This window comes from Hyperoodon ampullatus, assembly GCF_949752795.1.
Source record: "Hyperoodon ampullatus genome assembly, chromosome: 1".
Lineage (NCBI taxonomy): Eukaryota > Metazoa > Chordata > Mammalia > Artiodactyla > Ziphiidae > Hyperoodon > Hyperoodon ampullatus.
The window spans coordinates 4071548-4093616 of NC_136914.1; the positions used below are offsets into that span (position 1 = coordinate 4071548).

At 36.6% G+C, this 22069-nt stretch overlaps 1 protein-coding gene across 4 annotated transcripts in view; it reads left to right on the forward strand.

Moving 5' to 3' along the window:
• Positions 1–347: 347 nt before the first annotated feature.
• The window catches only part of LRBA (LPS responsive beige-like anchor protein), a gene marked incomplete at both ends in the record, with an annotated part of 768451 nt that continues 746729 nt past the window's right edge, over positions 348–22069 (forward strand). For all 4 annotated transcript variants that reach the window (XM_079699415.1, XM_079699414.1, XM_079699417.1 and 1 more), the window contains one exon: positions 348–566. In XM_079699415.1, the coding sequence (XP_079555541.1) occupies positions 348–566 (219 nt within the window). The remainder of the gene's footprint in view (positions 567–22069) is intronic.

Here is a 22069-nt window from a genome sequence, read left to right on the forward strand (position 1 = left end):
GAAGCGGGTGGCTGGTAGCGGGGTCCTTTGAGGAACTTATTTGACGGACACTAACTACACCCTTCTCTCCCCGCAAAACCCTAAAACAAAACCTAGCCTATTTAACATTGATTTAATCTTCCAATAGGGTTTGGCGTTGTTGTCAGCCTCGGGGAGAGAGATTGGACAAATATTCCCCAAGAGGAGGAAGGCGACGCCAAGGACTTTCCACATCGACTGCTTTTGGGGTTTCTCCACAACTTGGAAGAGTGACCCTTACCGTTTTGCGTTGCGTCTGTGTGCTTATTACTAGCGCAGCGACTGCTGTCCCAGAGTGACTCCGAGTGGTCCTTTATCGTGAACTCGCAATGGCCAGTGAAGACAGTATTGCCCCTTCCCCGCCACCAACAGGTGATGACGGGGGAGGTGGAGGGAAAGGAGAAGAAACCCCTGCCGAAGGGGGTGCCTTGTCTCTGAAACCAGGGCTCCCTATCAGGGGCATCAGAATGAAATTTGCCGTGTTGACGGGGTTGGTTGAAGTTGGAGAAGTATCCAATAGGGATATTGTAGAAACTGTCTTTAACCTGGTAAGTAGATCTCTATTTTACGAGCGTATCTTCTCAGTGAGTTGGGAAACAAGACGTTAGCGCTGGAGCCATGTGCTTTACTCAGGCTGATGATAGAAACAAAATTCTGCTGACCTAAATGAAACAATTTCTTGTATTTTTCAGTTTAAGGGGAATTATGTAAACTTAGATGCTCTAGGTTTTGAGAAAGTGAACAGATCACTTTGGTCCTAAGGAAATAATTGTTGCTATGGAAGTATTATGGAGGATTTATTCTATAAATTTTTTCCCCCCTTGGGATGTATATCTAAGTGTGCATTTCGGACATTTTAAGTAAGTTCTTTTGACCTTTTTTTGGCTTGAGAAATAATGTCCTACCTACTCTTTCGAGTCTGCCTAAGTTATGTTTTGCCATAAATTTTGAACAGAAAATTCTTGTTCACAGGTCTGATGAAAGATTAATTTGCTGCAAAGTTAGCATTTATATTTAATTTTGACTAGTTTTATTTTTAGACATAATTAACAAAAGTCAAATTTTGGAAAGAATTTAGGGTTACATCTTGTGAATATTGAATGGCAATTTAAAAAGAGAGTTGCAGCAGATATAGTATAATCTTTATTTCATTTGTGAATTCATGTCTATCAGCAAAGCATATTTGGTCATTGGAAGTTGCTGGTTATACTACTATGAGCTATGAATGTTATTTTTAAAATGTGGTTATGCGATACTTCCCTTTTTCTCTAGTCTTAGAAATGGTTATCATTTCTAATGGGGACTTTTTAGATTTCTTTATTCCAATCTCTGTTGCTCATCAACGTAAAATATAAAAAGTAAATTTGGCCTTTAGATATTTCCCCTTCTTCCACCTGTTCACCTGTGTTAGAAGATAATAGATGGGAACAAATATGAATGTGCAATAGTTGAATAACTGTTTATTACCTTTCCCCTTTGCCTCTCTTTTTTCAAGGTTAGGCTTGTTTTATTCAGGACAGTTAATTATTTCCTTCACTAGAGCTTTACTAATGGACTGGTCACCTGCGGTACAACTTCTAGAATGAGAAAGTAGCTTGATGAAATTCACTTACCTATGGAATAAGAAAATTTTGAACAATTGGGTATTTCTCTACCAGTTTGTTGTGTTGGGAGTTTATATACAAATACTGACACACACGTACACATTTTTTAAAAATTATGTATATTATGGAAATGTTCAGGTGTACACAAAAATAGAACAGTTTAATAAACTCTGGCGTCTATCATTCAGTTTCAACAGTTATACACATTTTGGGGATCTTGCGTCTATGTGGACTTTCAAAGTTTGTGAATCTGAAGGAGATAAATGGCAAATCTGTGTATCCCTTTGTCTCCAAATAGACTTGAAAACTTTCCTTCTCAATTTTTTTCTTTTTCTTTTTCTAAACCTCATGTATCTTGGATGCTAAAGAGAAATCTGTGGTAGTGATATAGTCCATCATTAGTTGTTTGTGTGTGAAACACAACATTCCTCTGGCAGAAGGAGGATTCCAACTCCTCTGTCCTTTAGAATGTCTTCTGTGGAGGTGGATGACCGAACGTGAGTCACTTGCATGTTATCATTAAGGAAAATCCAAATTCTGTAGTAATAGTTCGTTCATATGCTGCCTAGAACTGTATACCTGGTAGAGATTTTAAGGTGACTGGTGAAGTCTTTCGTAGCCACATGTTTGCAGGTCAGTAGGTGTCTGGGTAGAAGGAGAGGGCAAATCTGTTCAATTACACTTCCTCTTCACCATCGTTCTCCTCTCGTGTAGGGCAGAGAAAGTTGCTGAGAGGATTAGATGAGTTCTTTTCCTTCCCTTCTCCCTTACAAAACTTTTCATGCTCCTACAGGGTCTTGGCCAGTCTTTTGAAAATCTTGGGAACTGAAAATATTGGGAATCTGGTAAACTAGTCCATTTCAGTGTTAGTACTGCTGCACTTAAATATTTTCTAATCGATAGTTATCAGCCTTAGTCTCAATTCTACTCAAAGAAAGAAGTTACATTAATTGATAATAAGTGTGATTTAAAAAAAGTTACTACAATTTACTATGTGCTAGGCAATGGGCCAGGCGCTTTACGTATGTTTTTAAATTCTTCCCTCATTAAGTGTTTAATACATAGAGCTCATTATATAGATAAGGAAACTGAGAGCCTGAAAGGTGAAGCAGATTGGTGATTCTTAGAATGACAACCCTTCTAGGAATACATCTGTCTCTTGAGTTGATGTAGAGTTGTTTGCTTCCCTAAGCAGATATTTATAGCTTAGGCATAGCTTTCCCCAGTGTAAGGACAGAAAAATCATTGGTCCTGCTAAATATGAATGCTGAAACCTTGTTCAGTTTTCATATCTTCTTATTGACCATTCAAATAGCTTTCAGAAAAAAGACTTTAAAAGTAAAAAAAAATTTTTTTTCAGGTTATTCAGTCAGTTTTTTCACTCAGAATGTAGATGCAGAAAGTTAATTATTAAGTTTTTTTTTACAGTTAGTATATTGGATTAAAATGTCTAAAATTGTGAAAAATAGGATACAGACAAAAGAATGTGTGACATGTGTAAGTAATGAAGTATTATAAGTCCCGTGAAACTTCATTTAACTTAAAGAACCAGCATATTACCAGTATCACTGAATCCTCATGCATGCTCCTCCTTTATCCTTTCTTCATTGGATTTTTCATTAGTAAGTTTATTATATTATATATATTATATATTATACTCTATATGTATTTATTATATTATATATATATATGCAGCTATCATAACTTTTTCCTACTTTTCAGGCATTTTATTAAAATAGATTGTATGCTACCGATTCTCTCTTATTGATTACATATTAGTTACTTTAAACCATAAAGTTTGTACTGTTAAAATTAAACAACCTCCCCTCCCTGAGAGCTGTCCAAATAGTAAGAGGTAGTAGAGCCATATAACTTCAGAAGTCTTTCTTTACAAAGTGCTGCCTCCAACTTTGCTAATGTAGCTTGACCTTAGACTGTTATAAATTTCCATTTTTTTCCAAAAATTAATTTATTATTTTATTTTCTTATTTTTGGCTGCGTTAGGGCTTAGTTAATGCACACGGGGTCTTCCCTGAGGCATGTGGGATCTTTTTTTTTTTTTTTTTTTTTTTTTTTTGTGGTACGTGGGCCTCTCACTGTTGTGGCCTCTCCCGCCGCGGAGCACAGGCTCCGGACCCGCAGGCCCAGCGGCCATGGCTCACGGGCCCAGCCGCTCCGCAGCATGTGGGATCCTCCCGGACCGGGGCACGAACCCGTGTCCCCTGCATCAGCAGGCGGACTCCCAACCACTGCGCCACCCGGGAAGCCCCACATGTGGGATCTTTTGCTCTGGCATGCGGGCTCTTCGTTTTGGTGCGCAGGCTTCTCTCTAGCTTTGTTGTGTGGGTTTTCTGTTCTCTAGTTGTGGTGCGCGGACTCCAGGGTGCATGGGCTCTGCAGTTGTGGCGCACGGGTTCCAGAGCATGTGGGCTCTGTAGCTTGCGGCACACGGGCTCTCGTTGAGGGCCACGAGCTCAGTAGTTGTGGCGGGCAGGCTTAGTTGCCCCGCGGCATGTGGGATCTTAGTTCGCTGACCAGGGATCGAACCCCTGTCCCCTGCATTGTAAGGCGGATTCTTTACCATTGGACCACCAGGGAAGTCCCTGTTATAAATGTCTTTGGAATTTACCACCCTTCTTGTAATTTCTGCAAATCTGTTTTATAGGTAAGTTTTGATTAATAGTACACCTGTGTATTCAAGTGTTTCAAACTTCTGGTCAACTTTTACATTTTTCTTGTTGCAATTTAAAACCATTTTTATTTTGTCTCCGTCTGTATGCTAAAGTAATTTGTCAAACTTTTGGACCCAAATAATTATATTGGCATGTTTTCAGGAATTCACTGCTGAGTTTAAGTCTTCCACCAGGTATTTACAGGTGTTCAGTGCTATTTAATTCAAGAATAGTGTTTCCCGTGGGCTGGTGACAGATACATGTTTTCATGAAATTTTTTTCTTCAGAAAGTAACTGTACCATTTTAATTAAACTGTTAAAGCTTAGGGAGTTCCCTGGCAGTCCAGTGGTTAGGACTAGGCACTTTCATTGCCATTGCCGGGGTTCAAACCCTGGTCAGGGAATTAAGATCCCACAAGCTGCACAGTGTGACCAAAGAGAAAGAGTTAAAGATTAGAAGATGGAATATAATTTTTCATTACTCATTATGTGGCATTGATACAGGTTCTGCGAGATATTAATGGTGCAAACTCTTAACACCTATAGAAGCTGAGCAGATGATACAGAGGTTCTGTTTCTATTGACTGTGCAGAGACTATACTTGTGGGGCATCTACTGTTCCATTGTAGCTGATTGTTGTCCTGCAGTAACATGAGCCCAGTGATGTGTGAACCTTTTGACTTTTTGGGAAGAACTGGAAATCTAGATTTAAAAAAAATAACATTTAAAATGTCAAATTAAAATACTGAAAAATACTGTGTGGGACATAAAATTGCAGGCAGTTTCTTTTCAGGCGTTTATATGAAATTTATTAGAAAGGTAGTCATTCATCATGTTTCTGTTTTGATGTGTGTATCTAGAATTATTTCCTCCTTAATACCTGACATCATAATTTAAAGGTTAAGAGTAATCTATTCTAGAAACATGCTTGTTTGTGGGCTTCTCCTCTATATCAGTTTGTATTGATACTTCATGTTATAATAGAAAACTCAAACTGGTTTAAACACAATAAAAAGGATTTATAGGCTCATTTATCAGGAAGTCCAAAGGTAGGGCAAGATTTACAGTAACAATAATATTAAAGACCAGTTTCTTTCTGTTGTTGTTTTCCTTTCTGTAATGTCAGCTTTAGTCCATTGCTGTTCCCCTTATGGTAATAGGATGGCTGCCAGTGGTACTTGGGGCCATATGTATTCTTGTTTAGAACTCTTGGGAGAGAGAGCCTCTCTGTCCTAACATTCTAAATAAGAGTCCTGATTGGACTGCTGAAGCAATGATTGTGGCCATTGAAATGTGCTGATTGGCTTAAGCAAACCAGGGCCAACTGCTGTACCTAAGAATGGGGTCAATTTCCTCTAAAGTACTTGGGCTGTATGGGGAGGGATGGATACACAAAGATCTGGGTAAGAAATTCACAGAGTGAATGGATGCTGGATAGGCAACCAGTGATGTCCACTACTCTCCTTTTCAAATGCATAATAATATAATAGTAATGTTAAAGATATTTGTGTAAAGAGAAAAAAAATCACTCTCTTAACTCCCTGTCGTGATCTTGAGCAAGTTTTTTTAAAATTCTTTTATTTATTTATTTTTAAAAATATTTATTTATTATTTATTTGGCTGCATCAGGTCTTAGTTGCAGTATGTTCGTTGCAGCATGTGGGATCTTTCGTTGTGGTGTGTGGGCTCTTTGTTGTGACGCGCAGGCTTCTTTCTAGTTGTGGAGTGCGGGCAGTAGTTGTGGCGCGCGGGGCTCTCTAATTGTGGCACGTGGGCTCTAGAGCACGCAGGCTTAGTTGCCCTGCGGCATGTGGGATCTTAGTTCCCCAATCAGGGTTCGAACCTGCGTCCCCTGCGTTGGAAGGTGGATTCTTAACCACTGGAACACCAGGGAAGTCCTTGAACAAGTTTTTTAAACTTCTCTGTGCCTTGCTTTCCCCAGCTCTACAATGGGGAAACTATATTGTAGAACGGATTAAATGAGTAAATACTTGTAAAGCACTTAAAATAATGTGTGGCACATTAAGTGCAATTATAACTATTTGCTATTATTGTAGTATTTGCAATTTTAGATAGTTACAATCATCATATTCCAACCTTATCTTATAATTTTTTTGTTTCTATATAGTCATTATTAGCCTATTGGCTCTGCAATATACTACTTCATTCTTAGTTTGGGGTTTATTTAATAGCCATTGTTACTTTTAGAGGTGACTTGATTTTAAACATCTTGATTGAGGTGTAATTTACATACCATAAAAGTCACTTGTTTTAAGTATATAATTCAGTGATTTTTAGTAAGTTTCCAGAGTTGTGCAAGCATTACCACAATCTAATTTTAGAATATTTATATCCTGTGTTCAAGACATTTTATAATTTTAGCTCTTACATTTAGGCCTATGATCTATTTTGAGTTAATTTTTGTATGATGTGAAAAAAGGGTAAGATAAGGGTCTAAATTCATCTTTTTGTCTCACTGCCATTTGTTGAAAGGCTGTTCTTTCCCATTAAATTGCCTTGGCATCTTTGTCAAAAATCAGTTGACCATAACTGTAAGGATTTATCTGAACTCTTAATTTTGATCCATATGTCAGTTCTTACATTAGTACCAAACTGTCCTGATTACTGTAGCTTTGTAGTAAGTTTTGAAATAGGGATGTATATCCTCTTTGTTTTTCTTTTTCGAGATTGTTGGCTATTCTAGGTCCTTTGTATTTCCATACGAATTGTAGGATGAACTGATCAATTTCTGTTAAAAAAATGGAATGTATTTCCATTTATTTAGATCTTTCATTTCTTTCATCAGTGTTTTGTACTTTTCAGTGTATGAGAAGATGAATTATTTTTGAGTAAATGGTTTTTTTTTGTTTTGTTTTTGTGCTGCTATTAAAATTCTTCTGTAGGCATCTTTGTGCATTGAAATTTCCAGAAGAGGAATAAATGGTTTAAAGTATATGAACATTTATATAGCTCATGGGTAGATATTGTTAGCTTGTTTATTAATGTTGAAAATTAAAAGATATTTGGGTGAGTTGGTATATTTTAATAACTTATAGTTTCTTAGAAGTGATAGAATTGATAACTTAGGCCACTGCAGGTACGCAGTCTTGTTTCTGTTTTGAATACATCCATTTTGAATTGGGAAATCATTTGGGAACTGAAAATTCAGAATTTTTTTTTTTTTGTTCCCTTTCATAGAAAGGGAAACTGAGTAAGCTTTTTGTTTCTCATACCGACCTAGCTGAACTAATGAAATATATTTAATTTTTATATTATAAATTATCTCTTTTCATATATAGATTCTTTAAAATATTTATAATAGTTTTGTATGTTTGCAAGAAAAATGTCCAGAATACATTTTGTTTTATAGTAGTTACTTAGATAACAATAAATTGTTTTGTTTACCTTTGTACCCCCAGAACTTTTCACAGTGTTCCTTGGTACTTTAAAAGTGTTTGTTAAATTAAATGGAAATGCTTTAATCTCCTCATTAAATAAATTACATTCATTAGGAAGTCTAGTATCTATTATTCTTTTCTGCAAAAGGTATGTTCTTAAAACCTTAATACATATTTCTTTTATTATTTTCTGACTATTTTTTATGAAAATACTTGTCAGGCAGCTTGCATTTTTCATTATATAATTTTGAGTTACTTCAATATCTGTTTTACCCCTAAGAAGAGCAATTTCATTATTTTCAAAATAGTCTCTTATAATGTGCTCTTAAAGTAGTTTTTCCCTTTTACTCTAGTATTATTTCATATACTCTCATCTAATGGAGTATATACTCAGAAACCTAGCTCTGAGTATATTTCCAGTGAGTCTTTGGCTTAAAAGCTGTTAGGACAACATAAGAAGTAAAAAACAAAAGGGAATGGTGCAGAGGAAAACACTGTTGAGAGTACACAAACTCTTTTTAATTGATTAAACTAATTTCATAAAACACTCTGAGTTTTAGATTTTAAAACTTTTTTGATGTGTGTGTATCTGTTTTGATTCCTTAAAGATTTAATTGAATTTGTCCCAGAATAATACATGTGATTGAAATGTGCTTTTGTAAAGTAGAGAATTTCTTGTTGCTGGAGATTTTAGAAGTTTGCGTATGGGGGATATTACAGAGTGAATTCTTGCTTTGGGTAGGAAATTAGATACCAAATGACTTCTAAAGTTATGTAACTATCTGATGTTCATGCTCTGTGTTTTGCTGTCTGTTACACCTGGGTTTTTGCATTTACTTCTTAGACTTCTCTTGACCAGACTAATTTAGTAATTTATGTTCTATAAAAATGACAGTTTTAGAGAGAGGTGAGGGGCTGGATTTTCTCTATAGATTCTTACAGAAAGATGAAAAAATGATGAGGTCTCAATTAACTATGTTTTGTTAGAGATAAATCTATTGCTTGAGAACTGAAAAAGATTTTCACCTTGCCTAATAGGATCTTTGTTCATGAATAATGACTTAAGTGGTGTGGTATTTTTATTTATAAACTGTAGTAAATCTCTTAAAGCTATGGCCTCTGATGAGGTATTTAGATTTTGTTGTTTCTAGTGAAAATACTTTTCTCATAAAGTAATATAAGTATATTATCTTAAATTCTATATATAGTACCTAATTGAATCCAGTCTTTATCATCTTTGGACTTCAACATCTTTTTTTAAATGTAAATTTATTTATTTATTCATTTATTTATTTTTGGCTGTGTTGGGTCTTCGTTGCTGCGCACGGGTTTTCTCTAGTTGTGGGGTGAGCGAGGGCTACTCTTTGTTGTGGTGCGAGGGCTTCTCATTGTGGTGGCTTCTCTTGTTGCAGAGCAGCGGTCTAGGCATGGGGGCTTCAGTAGTTGTGGCACGCGGGCTCAGTAGGTGTGGCTCACAGGCTGTAGAGTGCAGGCTCAGTAGTTGTGGCGCACGGGCTTAGTTGCTCTGCAGCATGTGGGATCCTCCCAGGCCAGGGCTCAAACCCGTGTCCCCTGCTTTGGCAGGTGGATTTTTTTTTTTTTTTTTTTTGCGGTACGCGGGCCTCTCACTGTTGTGGCCTCTCCCGTTGCGGAGCACAGGCTCTGGACGCGCAGGCTCAGCGGCCATGGCTCACGGGCCCAGCCGCTCCACGGCATGTGGGATCTTCCCGGACTGGGACACGAACCCGTATCCCCTGCATTGGCAGGCAGACTCTCAACCACTGTGCCACCAGGGAAGTCCCTGGGCTTCAATATCTTGAATAAAAATAATCATTGTATCTCAAAGCTTATGAACACACACACGCACATATAAAACTTTTTACACAGAGTATTTTTTTGAAAGTGTGGATTTGATGTTAATACATGAAACTTAAAAAGTCCATCCTGATAGTAATATGGTAATTAATACATGAAACTTAAAAAGTCAATCCTGATAGTAGTATGGTAATTAATCAGTTTAAATGGGATGTCAACAAATCTTTTCTAGAAACAGAGTAAGCACCAATGAGGCTCATTGGTATCTAAAATGGAGAAAATATTAATTATTAAAGAAAATTATATAAAGATATTATAAAATTATTAACAACAGTATCACCAACTTGTTTTCTTAGATAATACTACTGTGAAATTAATAGGTATCAAGCAGACACAAAATCCAAAGCATTTCAGAATAATTTTCCTTACTGTAGGTGACTTTCTTGTCAGTTCATGGGTGAGACAGTGCCTGTGGCCAGAAGTGTGAGTGGGTTATTTTGTTAGTTTACTAACATTTGGTGGGCTTATGGTTCTTAATCTGTTTTCAAACTTTTTTGGGGGTAAGTTTTAATTTTCAGTGATGGTGAGATGATCTGTGGCTCTTGAGGTTGGGGGAAAATATATTGATAATTGGTGTGCTTTTGAGGTGAAGTTAATTCATTATTTTGGGTTACAGTAGGTAATAGCAATAGCTAAGATTTATTGAATGTGCCAGGTTCCGTTTTAAATGTGTATTAACCACATTTACTTTTTACAATTCTCACAATCAGGTGTAGGTCTTTCTGCCAAAATGTCCTGTGTTCTACAACAATGGACTAAAAATAACAGGGCTTACGGGGGTAAAAATAGGAATGAGGTGGCCCATTCAAAACCTCTGAAATTTTGTAATGAGAATATTAACAAAATCAGTAACCTTAATGAAAATACTAGCAAGGTTAAGTCTCTACTGATATTTTCACCTTAGCATCACAGTCACTTTTGTGGTATTAAACCTGGAACCTGTGCTTCCTTCTTTGAGATGTAGATCTGTTTTTTTTTTTTTTTTAGCTCATTGTTTTAAATCAGGGGGAAATGTCTTTGCATTTCTTCATCTGTACTTGTAGATTGTCAGATACTAAATGTTGTGGGAAAAGCATAATACAGTTGGCACTTGAACAACACGCGTTTGAACTGTGTGGATCCACTTATACGTGGATTTTTTTCAATAGTAAGTACTACGGTACTCCACGATTCATGTTGGTTGAATCCAAGGATGCAGAGGAATCTCATATATGGAGGGCCGACTATAAGTTATATGTGGATTTTGGACTGCAGGGAGGGCTGGCCCCCCTAATCTCCACATTGTTCAAGGGTCAGCTGTAGTTCTTGCAATCATTAAACCAAGCACTATTTGCATTAAAGGAAAGCAGTTCTGTAAATTTTCATATTTTCTTCAGATCTTTATGTATTGTGAAGAATTTCTCTTTAATTCTTTTGGAAGAAACTACATATGAACCAACATCACTTCCACACTATACCTGCATTATTCTGCTCTCTAACAATCCTGTAGGAGGTGATTCAAGGCAAAGATATAAGTTATAGCAGATTGGACTGTGCTATTGTAATGTGTACTTTATAAATGATGAAACTGAGAGAGAGGCTAAGTAACTTGCTCACGTCACTGAGCAAGTAATGTTGCTGAGATTCAAACTCAGGGAATCTACAACCTGAGCTCTTAAACACTAAGCCATATATAGAACCTTAAACTGGAAATAGTGGCTTAAGGCATCTTTCAGTCATGTAATTGATCAGTGTCTGGAAAGGTATCTAGATTGTTTAAAACTTGCCTAACATTGTCAAGATTTGGCTTGAGGCAGGTAGGGTTAATTTGTTTGTTTTCCCCTTTAAATAACTTAAAATGTGTAATAGGAAAAGGGAGTTTTTAAGGAATGTGATATTCAAATTGGATGGAATTAATGACATAGTTAATCATTTTGAAAGGTGCTGGAGTTTGCTTTTTTACTCTCACAATCAAGATTTAGTTGGCTTATTTAGCTTGCAAGATCGAAATGACCTTGTATATTGATCCTATAAAAGAGTGAAATTTTAATCACCTTTTTTTGTCTTTTATATATTGACCACATCAAGCACTAAATAGGAAAGGATGATGCTTTTATTAATCAGTTACAGAAGAGAATACCAGGTGTTGTCTTTCATATTTGTCAAGCTGTATTAATGGGCCTCTAGTATTCAAATGACCTTTCCTTGAAGTTGATTTGCTTCTATGATAGATTTACTGAATAAATTTAGGGGGCAAGATTATTCTTTTTTCTTATGGATTAGAGTGTGAATTTTTTTTTTTTTTTTTGTGGTACGCAGGCCTCTCACTGTTGTGGCCTCTCTCGTTGCGGAGCACAGGCTCCGGACGCGCAGGCTCAGCGGCCATGGCTCACGGGCCCGGGCGCTCCGCGGCATGTGGGATCTTCCCGGACCGGGGCACGAGCCCGTGTACCCTGCATTGGCAGGTGGACTCTCAACTACTGCGCCACCAGGGAAGCCCTAGAGTGTGAATTTAACTAGAGTTTAGCATTTAAATTTTTAAGTAAGACGTCAAAGTCAAAGAATCAACTTGAATAAGATTTTAAAGTGGAGCATTTTTACATATTGCTATTTTGACTAGATTTATGACTTAGTAATATGACACTACTTCTCTTTTATGAAACAAGTAAATATTTCCAATGGGACTGACCCATTCATTCATTCAGCGAATATTTATGGTGCAGAAATAGTTTTTCATTCTCTTCTGGATAAAGGCAAGTTCTTTATTATGATATGCAAGTAATTTGGATCTTGGCTTATCTATTGCTATTCTCTGCCTTAAACTTCATTTGTACAATATTGAACTTGGATTGCCCTTGAAAGGAAAAGAGAACATGATGAACCATGTGTAATGGCTCTCGTAGCTTCCGCTCACAGTGACATGTCACTTCCATTCACGTTTCATTGACTGAAGGAAATCACATGTCCTTGCTTGTGTTTATCATACCATGTGTGAGTTTCACAGGGTAGGTATATATAATCCTCTTGCATAAAGGGGCACTGAATATTGGAGAACAAGGAAGATTGTATTTCTTCATAATTCTTAGATTTTCCGGTGTGTTTACTAAATGGTTGGCTCAGGTACATTTTGCATCTCACTCTTTCTTGGTTCTGTTTCTTTCTGCAGTGTATTCTTTAGCAGTTCTTTTAATGAGGGTCTTTGAGTGGTAAACTCTCTCAGTATTTGTTTAAAAATGTCCTTATATTGCCCTTGCTCTTGAATATAGTTTAGCTGGGTGCAGAATTCTAGTTGACAGTTACTTTCACGTACTATTTTGAAGATACTATTCTGTTTTCCTCTAGTCTCTTTTGTTGTTGTTAAAATTGTCACAGTTATCATTCTGATTTAACTTTACAGATAATCTGTCTCTGTGGTTGCTTTTTCTTTGACTTTGGGGTTCTTTAGTTTCACCATAACTTGTCTAGGAGCGGCTGTGCTTCCTGAATCTGAAGATTCATGTTTTTATTAGTTCTGGAGAATTCTCATGACTAATGCCTTTTCTTTATTTTACCTACTTGCATTTTGGAACTCGTAATACATGACTTGTTGGTTTTTTTTTTCTTTCTATCTATCCTTCATGTCTCTCTTTTTTTTAAAGATTTTTTTGATAGGGACCTATTTTTTTTTTAAGTCTTTATTGAATTTGTTACAATATTGCTTCTGTTTTATGTTTTGTTTTTTTGGCCACAGGGCATATGGGATCTTAGCTCCCTGATCAGGGATTGAACCCACACCCCCTGCATTGGGACTGCCAGGGAAATCCCTCCTTCATGTCTCTTAATCTTTCATATTTTCAATCTTTCCTGCAGCTAATATCTTTTCTTCTAGTTTATTGTTCATTTATCTCCATCTTTCTTTCTTCTTCCCTCCCTCCCTCCCTCCCTCCTCCCTCCCTCCCTTCCTTCCTTCCTTCCTTCCTTCCTTCCTTCCTTCCTTCCTTCCTTCCTTCCTTCCTCAGTAGCCCAGCCAAAGACTGGCTGTAATTTCCCTGTGCCAGTGGATGGATTTTTTTGGGGGTGTGGCGGGGCAGGTTGTGGGGAGGATCTGCTTTTTTACCTTTTGAGAGTCCCATGTTTATATGGAGATTTCACTCCTTGAGTGGGCACCACACTGTATTTTGTGTTTCTACATAGGCATTAAAATTTAAGTCTCTAGCTTACTAGCTTCCCCTTCTGAACCCCTTCAGCAATTGTAATAGCAGTTCAAATATTTATTGTTTTCCTGTTTCTTCTTCATTTTGGTCTCTTGGGGTTGCCTTTTCTTTCTTGCAAGTTCAGCTCTACACTGAAAAGTATTTTTTGTTATATTTAATATGTGTAGGTATTTGTAAAGTGATAGTTTTTAGGTTATCTTAGTCTATTCACTGTCTTGCTGGAACTGTAAGGTATAACTATAAGGTATAACAAAGCAATTGGTATATAATAGCCAATGAATAAATTATAGTACCAATTTAGGCTACATTAGGCCATGGTTTTACCTATCTGGCAATAATTTGGAAGATTATTACCTTAGATAAGTCCAGATAATGGAGTTCTATTGTAGATCAATGAAGAAATTGTAGGTAAAGAAGATTTGTCATTTTTCATCTTCTTCAAATTCTTACCTTTATATGCAGGCAGATGAGCAGTTTTTTTTATGTTAGAAAGCAACCCTATGTTTCCAAAACCAAATATAGATTCTTGGGAAATTTTGTATATGGACATAGTGTTTTAAATTTTGGTATTTATATGAGTTTTCTGAGATTTTAGAATTATAGAATGTTGTGGGATGGTGAAAGGAATTCAGTATTTTTCTTCCAACCCCTATCCACTTAAAACAAACAACTTAAAACAATACACTACCATTCTTTGAATCTTAATTCTTTGTAAGTTCTTAATCATTTAGCTGGAATGCTTATAACCTGCATAGAAATCTCATTTGTATTAACAGGGAACTTTATAATTTTACTATTTTTAATATTTTCATCTGCCCAGGGATGAACTTTTGAAATAAAATAGCAGTAAGCAAGGCAAATGATGACCATTTGTTTGTTTGTTTATTTGTTATTATTTTTTAATGAGGTATAGTTGATTTATAATATTATATAAGTTTCAGGTGTACAACATAGTGATTCACAGTTTTTAAAGATCATACTCCGTTTAAAGTTGTAAAATATTGGCTATATTCCCTGTGTTGTGCAGTATATCCTTGTAGCTTATTTTATACCTAATAGTTTGTACCTCTTAATCTTTTACCGCTATATCGCCCCTCCTCCCTTCCCTCTCTCCACTGGTAACCACTAGTTTGTTCTCTATATCTGTGAGTCTGCTTCTTTTTTTGTTATAGTCACTTGTTTGTTGTTTTTGTTTTTGGCTTCATCGGGTCTTAGTTGCAGCACGTGGGATCTTCATTGAGGCATGCTGGATCTTTCATTGCAGTGTGCAGGCTTTCGTTGCAGCGTGCAGGCTCTTCGTTGCAGGGCAAGGGCTTCTCTAGTTGTGGTGCAGGCGTCTCTCTCTAGTTGTGGTGCGTGGGCTCAGTAGTTGTGGCGTATGGGCTCTCTAGTTGTGGTGTGTGGGCTCAGTAGTTGCGGCTTGCAGGCTTAGTTGCCCCTTGACATGTGGGATCTTAGTTCCCCGACCAGGGATCGAACCCGCATCCCCTGCATTGGAAGGTGGATTCTTAACCACTGGACCACCAGGGAAGTCCCCTGTTGTATTTTTTTAGATTCCACATATAAGTGATATCATACAGTATTTGTCTTTCTTTAATGTTTTTCACTAAGTGTATTACCCTCTAAGTCCATCCATGTTGTTGCAAATGGCAAAATTTCATTATTTTTTATGGTGGAGTAGTATTCCATTGTGTGTGTGTGTGTGTGTGTATGTATCACATCTTCTTTATCCACTCATCTGTTGTTGGACACTTAGGTTGCTTCCATATCTTGGCTATTGTAAATAATGCTGCCATGAATATTGGGCTTCATATATCTTTTCAGATTAGTGTTTTCGTTTTCTTTGCATATATACCCAGGAGTAGAATTGCTGGATCATATGGTGGTTCTATTTTTAGGTTTTTGAGAAACCTCCATACTGTTTTCTAAGTGGCTGCACCAATTTGCATTCCCACCAACAGTGTATAGAGTTCCCTTATCTCCACATCCTCACCAGCATTTGTTATTTGTGGAACCATTTGTTAATCTCTTAGGAGCTACACTTAAATTGACAAGATGGCTTTTGACATAAAAATTTTAGGAGCCATTTCTATTTGTCAGGACTATTTTGCTGATTTATTTAACTTAACTGTTTGAAATAAAGAAAATTCCTCAGTTTAGTCAAGTTCAAAATTCAGCATATCATATAGTTCAAATATTTTTCTAGTTTATATTATTAGACATTGACTTTTATTCTGTGGTGCTAAATATGCTGTGCATGAACAGTTATATCAAATTATGCAAGTGGTGCTCCAGAAGGAAAGATTGAAATTAATGCTTTGTCCTGTGATCCATATATAATAGGGGTGAAACTGGATCTAAGTCAGGCTGTGTGACTGAGTCTGTTGATTACATGTAGCCAACATAAGTGTTTTTTACAAGTATTATCTCATTTAATCTACACAACTCTTTGAGGTAGTACTTTATTAAACTTGTTTTATAATAAGGAAGTAGGATTGGAGAAGTTAAAGATGCTCAAGTCCCATAGTTAGTAAGATGGGATTTGGACCCAGGTTGTTTGAGCCTGAATCCTGTACACTATATTATACTGTGTGACTATTAATTTAAGGTGGGTGCTCATGTTAGAATTGTAGAAAATGGCCACTTAACTAAATTTCTCAAGAATTGTATTTATTGAAAAACTAGTTCATGATAATTAGAAACATAGTAAAGAGTGATAAGCTTTGAGAAAATGAATTATCTTAAAATTTTATCATTGTTTAACAGTGCATACTTTGATATTTTTACATCAGTTTCCCTGTGTGTCAAATGGTACATGGTTACTCATATATGTTTAAGATATCCACCAATCAATTTTCTTCTATTCTGATAATCAGGAAAAAAATGAAATGACCAACTCTTTAATATTTAGGGACTAATCATACATCTTATTTGTGATTGATAAATATTATTCTTAATCTGTATTACTCGTGTTTTGTTCTTGGTTTTGTTATATAGTACCTTTGCCTGAGGGCAGAAGTATGGAAGAAAAGAAAAATTAAGTTAGTAATTTTCTACTTGTCATTATAGTATCTCTTGAAAAGATTTGCAAAAAGTTTAACATTAAATCAGATAGTTAAAATGAAAAATTTTGGCATATGTTTGGGAGTTTCATTTATTCTAAATTCTCATTGCTATGGAATGGAATTTTTTTCTTTTTTTAACTGGTACTTTTTTGGTTAATTAATTTTTATTGGAGTACAGTTGCTTTACAATGTTGTGTTAGTTTCTACTGTACAGAAAAGTGAATCAGCTATAGATATACATATATCCCCTCATTTTTGGACTTCCTTCCCATTTAGGTCACCACAGAGCATTGAGTAGAGTTCCCTGAGCTATACAGAGGTTCTCATTGGTTACCTATTTTATACATGGTATCAATGGTGTGTATATGTCAATCCCAATCTCCCAGTTCATCCCACCCACCCACCTTCTCCCCCATGGTGTCCATACATTTGTTCTCTACGTCTGTGTCTCTATTTCTGCTTTGCAAATAAGATCATCTATACCATTTTTCTAGATTCCACATGTATGCGTTAATATAAGATATTTGTTTTTCTCTTTCTGGCTTATTTCGCTCTGTATGACAGTCTCTAGGTCCATCTGTGTCTCTACAAGTGACCCAATTTTGTTCCTTTTTATGGCTGAATAATATTCCATTGTATATATATACCACATCTTCTTTATCCATTCCTCTGTCGGTGGACATTTAGGTTGCTTCTATGTCCTGGCTATTGTAAATAGTGCTGCAATGAACATTAGGGTGCATGTGTTTTTTGAATTATGGTTTTCTCTGGTTATATGCCCTTTAGTGGGATTGCTGGGTCATATAGTAGTTCTGTTTTTAGTTTTTTAAGGAATGAAATGGAATGTTGACTTCACTTGTGAAATTTTTGAATACTGAGAGGATGTCCTAATTAATAATAATTGATACTTACGTTTGAAATGACAATTTTAATGGATCCTTTTTTTCTGTTGATCATTGTTGCCTCTGGATATTTATCTTCTGAATCACATGGGTATACTTTTCCATCTTCCTTTTTCTCTACCTTGCTCACATAAGACCCAGATTTCCTTTTTGACATTGAGACTACTGCTTAAGACTCTTCCCACTTCATAGAAAACCAGTGTTTTCTTACTCTCTTCTGAACCTAATTGGGGTCTTCTAGAGCTCTGCTCTGGCTGCTATACGTGATGCTGAAATGGGAAAGAAAAAAATGACTACTTCCATTATCTAAATTTTCCCCATACAATCTATGAGATAATAGCTAGTATTTATTGAGTGTTTTTGTGACCTACTAAGTAGTACTTCTTTGTCATTCTACTCTGGTTTAGTCCATTCTGGATGCAGGGGCCCCTTTACTCTTGTTTTTTTCTCTGCCTAGAATGATCTCCTCTCAGTTATCTAATAATATATATCAATAAACAATATACTATAATATAAATATAAATTATAATTTTTTATATCTTGAACTTCTGTTTGATTTTTTCATATTCATATTTTTATAGTTTCTTTTCCTTAGTCATACTTCTAATGTCTCTTTTATTTCCTTAAACATTAACATTTTAATATTGTGTATGTGATCATTTTTATTTTTTTCAGTGTTTGGAGTCTGTTTCTGTAAAGCTTGTTCTGCTGCTTCTTGGGGGTTTGTTTCTTCATTATTTTGTGATATTTAAAAAAAAATGAGCTTTTGTTCTATGGATTATTATTATTATTTTTAAATGTGGCTGTATTTGGAGATGAGGCCTTTTAAAATATTTATTTATTTATTTATGCTGGGTCTTAGTTGCAACAGGCGGGCTCCTTAGTTGCGGCTCCAAGGCTCCTTAGTTGTGGCATGCAAACTCGGTTGCGGCATGCATGTGGGATCTAGTTCCCTGACCAGGGATTGAACCTGGGCCTCTTGCATTGGGAGCGTGGAGTCTTATCCACTGCCCCACCAGGGAAGTCCCTGCTCTACGGATTACTATTTTTGAGTATAGTTTGAGGTCTGGTTTAAAGTGCACTCCTCCTGGTGGTTTGGTGTTTGCTTCTGTCGTGCTCCAGTGTCTTCAAATTCTGAACCTCTTGAAACTAAATTTTTAGTGTGAGTTTTGTTAGACCTCACAGGTAGTATGAGTTCTGGTCCCAAATTGGAGTGAGAGGAGGGAGACTTCCTTTTTTCTCTTCTACTCAGGTTGAGACCGGCAATAATGTCCACTTGCTTATGATGAGCGTGTCCTGTCCCTGTTACCACACCCGTTCACCCACCAACAATGTTGCCCTTCAGATTCCCCACATTCTTTAGGCCCCAAGCTTTTGTCCTTCTCCCCTTTAGCAGTCCCTTAAGACTCAATTTCTAAACCACTAGAGGTTGGTGGATGCTCCCAGGGCAGATCCTGGCCTCAGCACTCGCTGAAACTCTATTGTTTTTTACCTCCAAAGATTTTCCTTGGTTTCCCTCTAGTTCAGCCGTTCATGAAATTTTGTTTGTTTGTTTGTTTAATAATCAGCATTTTAAGGAATTCTGAACACGTGTTTTTCTGGACACCTAAGCCTTCTGTATTGCCAGAAATGGATCTCATTTCTTCCTCTAGTTATCTATATGACTCTCTCCTTCATTCCCTTAAGGTCTCCATTCAGATGTTACCTTATTAGACAACCTTTACCTACTACGAAACGGGTACCCTCATTGTACCTTTATCTCCTATATCCTGCTTTATTTATTTTATTTTATTTTATTTTTTTGCAGTATGCGGGCCTCTCACTGTTGTAGCCTCTCCTGTTGCAGAGCACAGGCTCCGGACGCGCAGGCTCAGCGGCCATGGCTCACGGGCCCAGCCGCTCCGCGGCATGTGGGATCTTCCTGGACCGGGGCACGAACCCGTGTCCCCTGCATCGGCAGGTGGACTCTCAACCACTGCGCCACCAGGGAAGCCCGATACTTCATTTTTTAGAAATTGAAGGTTTGTGTAAACCTTGCATTGAGCAAGTCTATGGGTGCCAGTTTTCCGAAAGCATTTGCTCAGTTCATGTTTCTGTGTCACATTTTGGTAATTCGCACAGTATTGCAAACTTTTTTATTGTATTTATTATGGTGATCTGTGATCAGTGATCTTTGATGTTACTTCTGTAGTTGTTTTGGCATGTTTTAGCAATAAAGTATTTTAAAATTAAGGTATGTACTTATTTTTAGACATAATGCTATTATTGCACGCTTAACAAACGGTAGTATGGTGTAAACATAACTTTTATATGCACTGGAAAAGCAAAAAATTCTTGCGACTCACTTTATTGCAGTATTTATTTTGGTGGTCTGGAACCGAATCTACAGCATCTCCTAGTTATGGCTGTACAAATTTAATGCTTTTTCCATCTTAACTAAGCACCTAACATGTACTGTGGTCATAACTTTTGCAGTTTCAGGTGTGACTGCAAGACAAGCATGGCTCTTTTTTTCCTTCTTTGCAATTTCGTGGATAGAAGATTTGTTCTTACCATAGATCTTAGCAACCTTCAGCATATGATTTTTTTCTTTCCTTATTAAGTCGAGGACTTTCACCTTTTTGCTTAAAGTAAGCATTTTACAGCTTCTCTTTGGAATATCCAAATTGCCAGCATCACTATTCTCGCACTTTGGGGCCATTATTCAGTAAAATAAGGGTTACTTGAACACAAGCACTGATACCTCAACAGTCGATCTGATAACCTAGATGGCTATTAAGTGACTAAAATAGTGGGATATGCTGGACAAAGGAGTGATTCGTGTCCTGGGTGGAATGGAGCGGGATGGCTCGAGATTTCATCACTCTACTTAGAATGGCATGTAACTTAAAACTTATGAATTGTTTATTTCTAGAATTTTCCATTTAATATTTTTGGACCATGGTTGACCTAGGGTAACTGAAACTGTGGAAAGTGAAACCATGGATAAAGGGGCAACTACTGTATTTAAATCTGATAAGTTTTTTCTCTTCTAATTTCATTTCTTTCATTCTTTCAATTTTTAAAAAAAATTTTATTTTTAAAATAACTATTAGGCTGCTGTGTCTTAAGACATTGTAAAGATTCTTGTGAGGTTATGCTGTGTTCTCTGTTTCCTACAGTTATTTCATACAGTTCAGGTGTATAATTTATAATAATCAATTTTAGTTACAGGCAAGCAACCTAATTAGTAGATAGGAAAACAGAAGCTGATGATTCCCTCCTAAGGTTATCAAACAAACCTGTATTTCCTTTTGAAGTCCTCATTTCAATGCTATCACTTTCCCTTTACCAGAAACTTAAACTTGACTTGCCTTCCTTCCTCATTCCCACAATCAGCGTGACACCAAATAGTCTACTCTTAATTTCAACCCCAGGTATCTCTTGCTAATATTATTTTAAGGCCTTTCAAACTGTTCTTTTCCTCTGCCATGCCATTCCCCAGCACCGTCTATGAAGCCCCAGCCCCTCCTGCACTTTCTTTCCTCTCTCATCATGTTCGCTCTATATACCATATTCAAGCCATACTGAACTTTTTCTTATTCTTTTAATAGGTCTTGCCTTTACAACCTCTGTGCTTTTCTTTCAACTCTTCTCTCTACTTGGATGCTTTTTTTCCTTTTCAGCCTGTCATAGTCATGCTCATACTTTTAAGACAGCTTAGATATCATCTTCTCTAAGAATCCCAACTCTTTACCCAACTCTGAGACAGATGTTGTTCTCTGTCCATTCCACGACAGAACTTTTTTCATAACTTATAGCATTTACTTAGCTTCATTATAATTATATGGTTATATATTTCTCCCACTAGATCATGAGCTTGAAGCCAGAGATTACACCTTTATTATCTTCTTTTTTAAAGTCAGGTTTATTAAGGTATAATATACATAGAATAAGTTCATTGCTTTTAGGTGTAGAGTTTGATGTACGTTGTCCTGTAACCATCATCATAGTTGAGATGTAGGATATTTTTATCACCCCAGAAAGGTCTCTTCTGCCGCTGACTACATCAGGCCTCTCTGCCTCATTCCCAAACCCTGACAAACACTCAACTGATTTCTGTCCCTATCATTTTGTCTTTACCAGAATGTCAAATAAAAATGAAATCATGCAATGGGTAGCCTTTTGTGACTAGCTTCTCATACCTAGCATATTGCGTTTGAGAGTCTTTCATGTTTCTACATATACTAATAGTTTGTTTCTTTTTATTGCTGAGCTGTATTCTATTTTATGGATGTGCCACAATTTGTTTATCCGGTGACCGTGTGGTTTCCGCCTGGCTATTATGGCTAAAGCTGCCTCCAAACATTTGTGTACTAGTCTC